Source organism: Cricetulus griseus, chromosome 8 (assembly GCF_003668045.3).
Source record: "Cricetulus griseus strain 17A/GY chromosome 8, alternate assembly CriGri-PICRH-1.0, whole genome shotgun sequence".
Lineage (NCBI taxonomy): Eukaryota > Metazoa > Chordata > Mammalia > Rodentia > Cricetidae > Cricetulus > Cricetulus griseus.
The window spans coordinates 83571165-83584995 of NC_048601.1; the positions used below are offsets into that span (position 1 = coordinate 83571165).

Consider the following 13831-nt stretch of genomic DNA (forward strand, 5'->3'; position numbering starts at 1 on the left):
GAATGCAAAAAAAAGTATTCAAGGGGATGGGTTTTGTGAACTTACATTTTCTCTTGCTTAAAATTACATCAAATCACTCTACTATAGTGTCATTTAACATGCAAATTATGTTATAGCAATAAAGTATGCTTAAATGAAAATAATGCAAATGCAAAGTAAGAAGGGAAGTTCCGCATGCGTGTGACCATGTGTGTACATAAAACTGAACTGCATGAATGTTCTGGTATGTAAGTGTTGGTACAGAAACAAGCCACGGAGACAGAGGAGGTGTGGCTGGCAGGAGGGCATGAGGAACTCCTGTGTTTTGACTGCATCCCATTTCCAGAGCAGTAACAGTGGCCGTGTGTATGTATGCAGTTTACGTGGTTCTCTGAACTGTACCTTGTGATACCTTGCTTTTTAATTAAAAGGAAATTAAAAAAACACTCATATTAATTGGTAAATACTTGCGTGGTACTGGTAAACGTTAGAATGACATAAAGCTCATTGGCATGCGATGAACAAGTGGGATGAACATGTACAGGAATGTATATAAATAGTTACTAAGTCATAGTCTATAATTTCCAGGGCTGGAAATGACTGGGAGTGGTGCGCTTTCTATGGAGCAGCAGGGCAGATGCAGGGCCTGGCATCTGTGTCTTGATAATGTTTCTCGGGAGACTCTGATGTTCAGATTATATCCATGAGCTAAACCAAAGATGGTAAGGGACCGTTCAGGACTACGATGTTCCAGAAATGACACAGGGCCGTATCATAAGACCTCTGCCGTCTACTACACCTATAGCTCAAAGCCCCCAGTCAGTTAAGGTAATTATGCATTCTACCAGTAAGTTTATCAAATACAGTGTTTTCTATGATCATTGACTTTCTCTAACCCTGGAGAAAAAAGGGTTTTCCTGACATAAATTTCAGAGTTCTAATACAGCTTTATTAGTTATCACATAGCAGACCATAAATTCACAGCCCACTAAAGGGCCACTGAACTCTCTGATTGTCTCTCTTACTGTTATTAGAATACAGGGTCCAAGCCTTGAATGACAACCCTGCTTCTGTGTACCAGGTGCCAGGGTTGGTTACCAGGGTGTGCCACCACGCCTGGCTTCTGCGTTATCACCTTTAAAGACTACATGAGTGGCATGTCAGCAGTATTTAGAATTCAACTCTCCTTTTTCAGGTCAGTAAATCTGACTGGATTTTCTCCTCATGATTACTATTTGATGAGCTCGATATGTAATAATAATGTCCTTAGCTTTCAGTGTTATTTTATGTACATCAAAATATCTGTGAAGAAAGAAACAAAGAACACTGGATACATCAAAATGCCCACATTTAATAAGGATACACTAGAACAGTAAAGGAGAATTTAAGAATACTTTTTAAGAAGTAACAATTTTACATAGGCAATTGTGAGGAAGATGATGATCATACAAGCCAGAGCCACATGATTCTTCCACAGTCCCCAAGGTGACAGCTCTATTCCCTGACTTTCCAAGTACGCATCACCAGTGCACCTGAAATTTCAACATACAAAAGCAATTAAGTTCATTCCCAGAACCTGTCAAGTACTAATCAGTATATTAAGTATTTTTGTCACAGAAAACCCATTGGTTAGCCAAATCAACACTCTCCCTTACAATTTACTAGATTCTATGCTCAGCAACTTGGATATAATTATGTTAAGTTGATCCCTAAAACGATCCAAAGGAGTGTAACTGTTAAGTAGCTTAACAAACTTGGTCAAGTTAACATGTTCTCACTATGAGCTAAGTTTCTTGCCTCCTCAGACTCATTTATTTTAAACCTATAACGCTGCTGTCTAGAAAGGGAAGAAACACTCATCGGGTGCCTGTTCATTTACTCATTACTCAGGCGAGCACCTCAGCTGTAGCTATGCCAGGTTCAGTCCTTCCCTTAGAGTTTGCTTGCCCACAAAGTAAAGGAAACAGGTCGGAAAGCTACACCCGGCAAGAGGGGAGCAACAGGTTTCAGGCAGAGTCACGCCTGGCAGCCTTCACACTGCAGACACTCAGCCAGAGACAGCCTTAGAGAGCAGGTAGGGCACAGCGGAAGGAGGGCCCTAGCAGCGGGCCCACCCGATGCCGCTCCAATTCCTGTGCAAGCTGCTTCCAAAACAGCCATTCCCTCCCTTTGCTTTATGAGCATGAGCCGTATGTGAGCATGATGCCTGCCATGGCTCCCCCTTCTGTGGCACCGCGTTTCCTGTCTACTCCCTCCTGACCAGTAGGCTGACTGGGGCTTTGTGTTAGAAAGATGCCACACCCAGCTCAAACCCAAATGAAGTGGGCAGGCAAAGAACAGCACTCAAGGGAAGACCCTTCCTTGGAAAGTTGTCCGTCAACAAGCCAAAATAGAAAATCATCCTATCGCTAGCAATTATTTTTACAACTGAACATTCAGGAGAGATTTGGGAGACTAGTATTCTTTGCTTTCATTAATCTTTAGATAAAAAAAAAATCAGACCATTAATAATTACCATAAAAGAATTAACATTTTAAAATAAGGTCATTTAATTTATTAGAACCCGAATTCCATTTTAATTCTTGAGTGCATCCTCTTATAGTGAGAGTTTCAATTTGGTTTAAAAGAGTATGCATGCACACACGCACACGCACACACACACACACACACACACACACACAGAGGCACACACACATGCACACAAGCCCACGTGCATGCAAACTGGCAGTCTTGAGTTACATAGTGTTCCCAAAGGCAGTGGGCAGAAAGTGGCACCAGGGTCAGAACGATCAGTAACTCCCTTCTTGGAATGATCTCACTGTCCTCCTGCTTACTGCTGTCTTCCACTCTGGGCTCTGGATAATAATCCATTCCAGCTCAAAGACCACAAGTCCCTTCTAAACTATCAAAGTAGCCCATTTACAACCCAAAAGTTCTGAAAAGCTAAGATTCAAACCCAATAAAAAAATAACAAAGGGATCTTTTAAAACATCTCAATCAATACACAGGAAACATTTTTTTTCACATTAAATATGGTTTTAATTGTTACAGATTATAGGAGCTGTTCAACATGGTCACATGAACTAGTATATGAGGGTTCCCTTTACAGACTCATCCCACCTCTAAGCCCAGCAGCTGTTTTACAGCACAGCACAGTAAGACACAAACATACTGTGACACTGAACACAAACTTACATTGTAAAGCCGCTATTATCACCACAGGTGTTATTGCCAGATCCGTTGGTTCCTGAACAGAAGTTTTGTCCCAAGAATTCATTATACTGCAAAGCCTAGAATACACACAAGATCATAGCAGTGTCAATAGTATTAAATTCCAAAATGTTTCCAAAAAATTATCCCAATCATATGCTCAAATTTAATCTTTATTGTTCTTTCTAAAAGCATTGCAAGCTGCACATGCACAAACTTCTTTCTTCTCTTTTTCAAACACCAAACCAGGCAATCAAGAAACTTAGGGTTGGGATGTAACTTCCAACTGGCCAAGAGGGACAACTCATGACTACCCCAGAGCACCCTCATCCCAATTTTATAATCCAGAAATCTATAATGAAAATGATATAATAATGCTCAGTGAACACTGTTTATTTTTAGTAACATTCTTTTCATAAAAAGCAATAATTATGGAAATCAGAAACGTCATTATTCTGAATTAAGACACAGCCATTTTCTTTGTATTTGATTCGTTGCTAAAGCCAATAGGGCTGCTGAGTATTACAGTCTATTTCTCTCTAGATTTCAGTTCCGATATAAACTATGGATTATAGTCCCCACCCTCTCCTATACTTCCTTACAATGTTTTTCATCAACTAGTTAACATTTCTCCTTTATGTGATCACTCCCCACTCTTCACACCCCTCCAATAATGGGGTGACTATGGAAAAGCCAAGATGACTCTTTGACCTTCCAATAACAAAGACTAATAGGAAATTATTACCCACCATTCCATTATTTATGGAAGGAAACTGGATGGGACAGGTTCATACTTGTGGCTAAGGGTATTACAAGGTTAGGCTTAATCCCACCATTCCTAGCTTAGGAATCCAGCACAATGACAGACAAGCAAGGGCAACTTACTGTGTAGCCGTATCGAGGAATGCTAAAGTACTGAAGCCAGGACAACCAAGCCGCAATGGTTTTGAGATTCACCAAAAGACCAGAAAAAATCTGTAAGATGCAAAACCTGTAAGTTAGAACCAGTCCAGTGATTTAGAGCTTTAAATAAGACCTCCTTTAAGGCCTTGCAAGTAGACAAGCATGATGGTGCATGCCTGTAATCAAACCTAGGGAGGCTGAGACAGAGGGATCACAAGTTCAAAGCCAGCCTGGGATACCTGGCACAACTACCTTAAAAACAAAAACAAAAAAAAACAAAAGCCTCCCCCACAAATAACCTGCATCTGCTAAACATCACTGCTAAGGCCAAGGCAGTATGAAAACTTTGCAGTTATTGTACCTCCTCAAAGTCTTGTTTAAGCATGTGAGTATAATACTTCTGTAGTGGCTATTAATGGCATTAAGGGAAGAATAATAAACATATAACTAGTATTATAGAGTTAATTTATTTGATGATTCCTAATGGTTTAGAATTTGTCTTCAACTTCTGTGTAACTGCAATGGAAGATCAGGAAACAGAATCATTCCTTGGTCTTCCATGGTTATTGATTGGATGGTTCCAGGCCGCCAACGCACAAACTAAATTCTGCAGATGCACATTTCTCTTATTTTTAAGATGACCCAGCATTTTAATATAACCTACACATGGCTTTTGTGCTTTTTAAAAGGATTTATTTGTTTTTATTTTATGTGACTATTTTGTCTGTATGTAAGTACACTGCATGCATGCCTGATCTCCACAGAGGCCAGAGAGGGTGTCAGATCTCCAGCAACTGAAATTGGTGACATTAGTGACAGATGTAAACCACCATGTGAGTGCTGGGCATCAAACCTAGATCTTCACCAAGAGCAGCCAGTGCTCTTAACTGCTAAACCATCTCTCCCGCCCAGCCTTTATACTCAAAACAGACACATCACAAATGTTCAAAGACCGTCTGCAGAGGGACTAAAATGTTTGCTACAACACAAATGCTAAATAAACAGCTGGTATACTCTATTATTTATGAATAAAGGAACGAATGGATGAAACGGTATCCCTATGTAGTTCTGGCTGGTCTAGAATTTCCTATGTAGATGAGGATGGCCTCAAACTTGGAGTAGTCCTCGACTCTGCCTCCTAAATGCTAGGATTATAGATACATGCTGCCATTCCGGGGTTATGCTGTTCTTTAAGGAATAATGGCATGGGGGAAGGTGACATGCATAGCCAAGAAAAATGTACCTTTTTTTTTTTCAGTTGCATCTTTTGATATGCACATGGGAGGCAGACTGTTCTATGATTCTAACTATGCCACCCATGTGCACACCTCCTAATAATCTTGAAAATACAGAACACACTAGAATTAATACAAAATGACATGTTGCTATACATCCAGATGAGATTTGTGACTTACAATGGATTATATGCTACAGTCAGGAGTTTAGGAACTATTTTAGGCTCAGAATACAGGTATAAAATAATCTCCAATTTAGAGCAGATAAGAGCATGATGTGGTGATGTGCAGCAGAAAACACAACTAATACCTCCATCTAAGCTTGCCTATGGGGCTAAGGATGGCTAAGTAGCCAAGAGCAATTACCTCTCTAGTAGAGGACTGAGTTTGGTTCTCAGCACCCGTATTAGGTGGCTAACAACCACAACTACTCTAGCTCCAGAGTGTCTGGCACTTGTCTTATGGCCTTTGAGGTCACTGCACTCATGTATATATTCCATACAGATACACATATGTATAGATAATTTAAAAAATCAAAATAAATTAAAAAAAAAAGTCTGACCCTAAAGCAGAACCTCAGTGGAGATGCCAGGAATTGACTGTTCAATATTAAAAATAGGCACAATGAGGTTCTCATGGAATGTGTTCTGTCATACTAAGAGAGCTGGGATATGTATGCAAGACAACGACAGTGCTGTTGTCTGTGTGTGCATATGTAGAACTGCACTAACCAAGTACTGATTATTTGATGTGCCATCTCTGAGTGAATACAGATTGACGATTGGCTTTAAAGTCCTATTTATAAACACTTACATAGTCACTAGTCCAAACAGAAATTAAAACATAATTTTGTACTTGTTTAAAGTACAATTTATTGGATGAGACTATAAACAAGGATGATCATTTTCTAAATAATAGATACACTGGTAGGTTCAAAATTCAAAAATGAAAGAACTAAAGCTTAGCAAGACTTCAGCTAATGATGTCTCACTGACAGACAGCCCCCTGTAGTGAAGAGGACTGTGCAGTCTATGTGCTAGCTCTTCCTACTTAGTGATGCAGGAGAAAAAACTCAGAAGTTGGTCCTCCTGATTTATCACTTCAGTGCAAAATTGAGACATAGACAAGACTAGGAGTGAGCAAACATTACACAAGCAATGTGAAGTAAGTAGGCAGCTACTAAAGGTAGGTAGACCTTAAAAGTTTCTTCCTTTTCTTCTTAAAGACATGGTCTCAGGTAGCCCAGGCTGCCCTCAAACTTACTATGTAGATAAAGATGACTTCTATTTCCTGATCTCTCTGCCTCTAAAATATCCCAAGGGCTGAGATTATGAACATACACTACCATGCTCTACTTTTGATGTTTTTACTATTTTTAAAGTAATATTCCAAATATAAGAGGGACCCAGGATAGACTCCTTCATGCACTGTTAGCCTTTTCACAAGCTTCACTTTCTCCTTTGTGGGAATTCAACCAAACCGTTTCTGGTTACTAAACGGTGGACATCTTGAAAGATAGGCTGCCATTTTTCAAGGCGTCAATGGCAATTCCTGTTTTCAATGTTCTATTTACCAAGGTTGTCTAACATCAAGAAGTTATTTTTTTTTCCATTTCTGTGACTGCCCCCCCCCCCCCCGCTTCTACGATGCCAGAGTTCACTGAATAACAATAAACTCATAAGGTCCAGTGGTTTCAATGCCAGCAATTTTGAGACAGGGTCTCACTGTATAGCTCAGGCTTGGCTCGAATGCATAGCCATACTCCTGAGTGCCATGATTACAGGCATAACCACCATACCTAGATAAAATTCATCTTTTAAAAGCTTATTAGTAAGGAAATGCTAGCAAAGTCACAGCAACATTAAGTAGCAATATAAGGGACTTGATAGAGGTTAGGAGGAAAGCCATTACTTCCCTAATAGTCACTTTATTGGAGCATCTGGTGTTCTGAACTTGTCACAGTCCCAACGGAAAGAACCCTCAAGGCAGATTTCTGTAGCAGATGGAAATGCAGAGGAAACAAGGCAAGGTGTGTCTGCTCAGAGATGCACAGTCTATACTCACCATCATAAACACAAAAGAGATTGTCATGAGAAGTGTTGCCACGGATACCACACTTTGGCCTGCAGCTATGGCCAGTGCCATGGAACTGGCTGTATAAGCCACCATTATAAGGCTGAACATCATGATGAAAAAGGCCCCCACATCCTGTTTCAATCCTTAGAAAGAAAAGAAGTAATCAGTACAGCTGCCTCACGTGCATTCAAATATCACTGTAGAAATCACTATCGGAACTAATGAGAAAAGGTCACCCGTTATCCAACGACTCCGGCCCACAATTTCATTGTTTTGTTCTGTGTCACCGCATCAAGTAACAGAGTTTCCTTTTCCTTGATTATTTTAAGAGTACTCTTTCAGACCACGTGGCTTTTTTTTTTTTACATATCAAGAGTACTTCTGAGCTCCTTAGATGGACACCTACAGGAAACATTCTGGGCCCATACTACCGCCATCTTCCACTATGGCAAGCTCACTAGCAGGAAACAGACATTTACCCAGACTTCCTGCATCTCTGTGTTTGCTGTAACTGCATTAGTGAAGAAACTTGGTTCACAATTACACAACCTCGGGGTGGTTTAATATACAAAGGGAGGGAGGGGTTTCTTCTATCTATGTCTCCCTAGACATAAAAAACAGGACTAAGTTATTGAAGTACTTTATAAACTATAACATAATACTATGTATATGATTATGTATATGTCATACAATCTGATGATTTTGAAACAGTGGCAAGAAAATAGATTAGGAATCTAAGGCTGTAGATAACATGTTATATTCTTTATGATCAACTTCATATATAAAATGGAAGCTTTAATCTCTATCAGTGGTTCTCCTACTACAGTGATTTGTAAAGCTAAAATTACCAGTGTGTATGCACGTGCACAAGTATCAGTGAAAAATATGGAAAATTTGATGCAGTGACCCTAAAGTTGGAGCCTGAGCATAATATAAAACTAAATCTGTCTGTATCTATTAATGATTTTTTTTTTTTAGTAAATAAACAACCTCCCAAACTCAACATGGTTTTCTTAATAGAGAATATGCATCAGAGTATGTGTAGTTACTAAATTTTTCTATCTTTTTATATAGACACACAGATAAAGGTAAACAAAAATATACACAGAGGAATTGGCTTCACTTCACATCTAAGACTAAAGGCACTTTGGTTTGGCCTGTACTTACCTAACATGAAGTATACTATACAAGTGAATATAACACTTGGGAAAAACCTCATGGGTAGTAAATCAGACATCAGCTTTCCAAAGAAGTAAGAAGATACTCTGTAATATCCACTGATATACTCATGTCTGTAAAACAACAGAGATCCCACATTAGTCTAGAAAGCACGGAACAGAAGATGGGGTAGCAGCTGCACTTCTCAGAAGGCATCCATCCAACATACTCCAGGCTGACACCCCAATGTCTTCGGCCATCTCAGGTGTCACCCTTCCTGGGCTCTCAGCTTCAGGAAGCTCATACATTGTGGCCATCTCTCAACACAGCACTTCCTCTGGCTGTTGTGAACTCTGGCATCAGAGCAAAACTTCTTCCTTCAATAGCCATACCTTCCAACCTTCCTTCCTTCCAGCTACCAAACCTAATCCCTCCTGTTCCTGACATCTTTCTCCACTTATTCCAAACTCTTCCTCCAGTGTCTCTGCTCTTTTGCTCTCCATTGATTCATTTTGCTGGTAAATAAAGCTGGGCAAATCTCTCCAACCTTTGAAAACCATGGGAGAAAAGCTAGTCAGTTCCCTGAAGTTGTCCTCTGGCTCTGTCCATGCTTCTACCCAGTAAGACTTGTATTTGCTCTTCCTTTGCCATCTTGATCTTACCACTTCTAGCTGCTGAACCACCTAATTGTTCTGAAATTGCTCAGGCTTCCTTTGCTGGAGTTATCAGCCAGTGATTAATCAAAACAAGATACCTTTTTTCAGCCTCACTGATGCTACTTTCTCTCACTGCACTAGGATTTCCTAACCTCAAACCAAACTTGGAAATCTCCTTTCTCTGGCTATCAGGCACCATGTACTCTTAATTTTCCACTCTTCCCCATGAATGCCTTTTCTTAATACTGCAATCCTATGCATTTTCAAAAATCCATATTGTATAACATAAATATATGCATGCAATTTATATTTACCAATTAAACAAATAAATAAAAGATACTGATAATATTAGGATACTATTTTGGCTCAGTTTTGGATGTGACCAGTTTGACACAGCTAGAATAGTGACTTACTCACATGAAGAGTTTCTTCTCCACTACGAAGAGCTCAACAGCTGACACACTGGAGAAACACTGGTTGGTGGTCAGGAAAAACAGTACCCCAGCTCTGCCAAGACAGAATGGGAACAGAAATACCATAGTCAACTTTGTGTAGTTAGGTTAGCAGTCTACAAAAGACATACCACTAACAGCCTTCTTTCTTTTTTAAGTAAAACTGTTCTGGTTAACATAGATAGAGCCCTAGGGAGATCAGTAGGTATAGGTGGCAAACTTAGTTCAATCCTCAGGGCACACACACACACACTCACACACACACACACACACACACACACACACACACACACACACACACACACACGGGCGCGCGCACGCGTGCCATTGGGTCTCGCTCTTATGCCTGTGTCTCTACAGTGGTGATTATTGACTCCAGTGATGTTAAAGCACATACTGAAATTCTTGGTCTGAAATTGTTGTGAACTGAATTGTGTTGTCCCTGTAAAGTTCCTGTTGAAGCAATGACCTCCAAATATGATGGTATCGGGAACCAGGTTCTCTTAGACATGCAGCAGAAAATGGCTCCCAGTGAAACCTGTACTGCTTAGTTTACTGTCAACTTCATACAACCTAGAATCGCCTGGGAAGAGTCTGAGCACGGAATTAGCTACAAGGCCTCTGGGTATGCTTGTGGTGGTAGGGGTGGGAGGGGATGGGGGATAGGGGTGGTGGGGGTGTAATGGGGGGTGTCTTGACTGTTAACTGAAGTAGAAACCTTGCCCTGAATGTGAACAGCATCATTTTATGGACTAGGCCCTGGAATGTTTAAGAAAAGAGAATGATAGCTGGGTCAAGCAGGCAAGGAAGGATCCATGTGTTCATCTCTCTGCTCTTGGCTGTGGGGCTGTGGACATACCACTTTAAGTTCTTGCCTTGACTTCCCCACAATAATAGACTTTACCCTAGAATTGAAATCTTTCTTCTCTAAGTTGCTTTTTGGTCAAAGTATTTTATAAGAGAGAGGGGGGGGAGGGAGGGAGGGAGGGAGGGAGGAAGAAAGAAAGAAAGAAAGACAGAAAAAGAAACAAACTAAGATAAAGCCCAACATAATTTGGAAATTTGCTTAAAACTGGAACTAAACTCAAGGCCCTAAAAGAGCAATATGTGCTCTTAACCTCTGAGCCATTGCTTTCGGCTCAGCTATTTCCCCAATACTACACAATGTACAGAGCCCACAGCCTCTAGTTCTTATGTATATGCTGTGTTAACTCAAGAAATAGCACCCCAGAAAACACTGATTACTAGCAATTTCGGAAATAGTCTTGTTATCTCAGCCTTCAAGGGAAGTAAAAACAATGATTAGAATACTACTAACTGACTCTGTGCAGAAAACTTATTTGACCTGAATGATATCCTTTTATACAGATTAAAAAAAAAAAAAAAAGAATCTGCCCTTTCCAGACATGAAACAAATTCAATAGTCCTCTACAGTAAAATGTCAATAATACCATCTACCCACACTGGGCTCTGGATGGTGCTGACCTGAGGCTGTGGATGCCAACCATGGAGTTCATATCCATTGCAAGCAGTGGTTCTCAATTTGTGAATCATGACATGGACTAGGACTCTGAGGTCAGTGCTATTACTGAGCACACATACTTACAGCACAACCAGCAATTAAAACACCACAGTGTAAAGCTAACTTCAGTAACAGCTACTAGGGAGGCGGAGGCAAGAACATCAATAACTTCAGATGAGGAGTTCAAGCCAGCCTGGGAATCATAGTAAAACTTCCATCTCAAAAAAACAAAAAAATTAAAATTCAGTCATTATGAAAACAAAATTGTCAAGGATGTGTGGGAGAGATATTTCAGTGGCTAAGAGCAGTGGCTGCTCTTCCAGAGGACCCACATGGTTGCTCACAAGCATCTGTAATTCCAGTTTTAAGCAATCTGACACCCTCTTCTGGCATCCTCAGGCACCAGGTACACACTATGGTGCACAGACACACATACAGGCAAAACCCCCAAACACACACAAGTCTTTAACTTTTTTTCAAGGACACAATTATTACTGAATCTACACCTTATCATATCAAAGAGTTAGTACTCAACTTTCAAGTCAAAGAAGTCATAACCTATATAGGGAAGTCGTCTCACAAGCAATAGACAAAAACAAATCATACCAAAATCAAAAGCATGCATGCATTAACAGATACTACCAACACACAGAGAAAACATTGTATAGAATTAGAGAAAATACTTATAAGACACTTATCTGATGAGGAAAATAGCCCCCCAAAAATAAAGGATTCTTAAAACCCAACAACAAATTAAAAAAATAGACAAAGAACTAAATGTAATATTTCTCAAAGATTACATTGATCTTTATTATTAAAAATAACTGAATCACCTGTGTGCTACAGCCAAGAATGCAAAATGGTACAGCTGTTATGGAAGACAAACTTGCCATTTCCTTAAAAAATTATCACAATTTAGCAATTCTACTGGTAAGGTTCCTGAGAGAACTGAAAGCAGGGATACAAAAGAAACTTGTAGAGTCATAACATCATTCACAACAATCAAATGGTGGAAGCAACACAAATTTTCAGGAACAGGTAACTGGATAAACCAACAAAATATATAGAGTGAATGTGAGCGAGCGCGCGCACACGCGCGCGCGCGCGCGCACACACACACACACACACACACACACACACACACACACACACACACCTAAATCAGCTTTAGAGAGGAAAATAATTCTGACTAAGCTGCAAAAAACAGAGCAACCATTAAAACATTATACTAAGCGAAATAATCAGTCATCAAAGGACACATACTTAGGACACCACATATAGCAAGCTTTTAGAGTAGTTACACTGAGAGACACAATGTAGGATGGTACATCTCAGGCAGTGAGGTGAGGCAGGCACTGAGTAATTACTTTAAAGGATTGAATTTAATGTATAAGGTGGATCATCTGGAGTTGGATGCTGTCAAGTGATACAACAGTGTGAATGTTCTTAATGCCACTGGACTACAAATACTTAAAACTGGTTAAAGGGATATATTTAATTTTTGTATGGTTACATCAAAACATACACATTTGTGTGATTTGTGTGTATGAAAAAGCCAAGTCACCAGTTCATTCCCACCCACAAAGAAACAGTGACATTTACCCTGAACTTGTATTAAGTTTAAACCCTTTATCAATATTCATAAGCTTAAAGAAAGAACTCTATCAAAACCAAGACCCAAATATGGTTGCTTTACTTCTGTACCTCTTTTCTAAAATGAACTTTCTACTTTCCTTTTGCTTAGGACTAATCCATGCTAATTTCTATCCTACAGAATGGGGGGGGGGGGGGAATCCGAATTTACTTACCTATTCTGGATTCCAGCGCGATCATGTTTCAGGTCAAAGTAAATGGCACCAATAACCAGTGACAGTATGATCGTGACAATTATCTTTTTGAAAATAAAAATGAAAAGAATTTCCATTAGAGGTTAAAATGCTTGCATATTATCTATTACTTTAAAATACAAATACAAAGTTCAATCTCATAAACACTTGGTTATGATAGGGTTCCTGGGAAAGTACAGAATAGAATATATTAGACTGTTTTCCAGAGTAAACTGGAACTCAAAGCATTTGCTGTCAGGGAACTGACAAGTCAACAGAATAGCCCCTAAGATTCCTTCCACTGCTCCACCCGTCAGTTCCAGGTTGGACACTGGAACCATGAATGGTACCTAGTATAACCTGAAGAGGTTGTTTCCAGAACAAACCAAAGTCCATGTGTCAATTTGTGCCAATGAACAAAGTTTCATGCAAGAAGTTTACGTGAAACAGGATGCCTTTTCTTTTAATGTTAAAGATAGAAATTCAATGCACACTCCTCCAAATTCTGACAATGGAATTTTGCATGCTAAAGAAATAGGAGTGAGCTGAGCTCACCCTGAAACCTCTGGAGAGTCTGTGCCTGCATGGGAATGTACAGTGTCACTGACAAACCAAACAAAACAAGCAAACAAACAAAAAACAAAACAAAAAAAGAAGACCAAAATCCCTTCTTTTTGTGGGACATGCATGGGCTTTCATTGTCTGTCTCCTCTCTCACCGTTTCTCCATCAAGGTCAGCAAGCTAGGCCTACTGTCAACACAACACACCTGAGCTACTCCCTCTGCACCCTCATGTATTCAAGTACCTTGGCCT

The 13831-nt window shown here is 39.8% G+C and overlaps 1 protein-coding gene across 2 annotated transcripts in view; it reads right to left on the reverse strand.

The window, feature by feature from the left end:
• Positions 1-1333: 1333 nt before the first annotated feature.
• Positions 1334-13831, reverse strand: part of Abcg2 (ATP binding cassette subfamily G member 2 (Junior blood group)) — a 33853-nt gene continuing 21355 nt past the window's right edge. For both annotated transcript variants that reach the window (XM_035448937.1, XM_035448936.1), the window contains exons 9-15: positions 13000-13082; positions 9635-9724; positions 8571-8695; positions 7392-7546; positions 4075-4164; positions 3175-3269; positions 1334-1511 (exon numbers count right to left, since the gene is read on the reverse strand). In XM_035448937.1, coding sequence (XP_035304828.1) covers positions 1364-1511; positions 3175-3269; positions 4075-4164; positions 7392-7546; positions 8571-8695; positions 9635-9724; positions 13000-13082 — 786 coding nt within the window. In that variant the 3' untranslated portion in view covers positions 1334-1363. The remainder of the gene's footprint in view (positions 1512-3174; positions 3270-4074; positions 4165-7391; positions 7547-8570; positions 8696-9634; positions 9725-12999; positions 13083-13831) is intronic.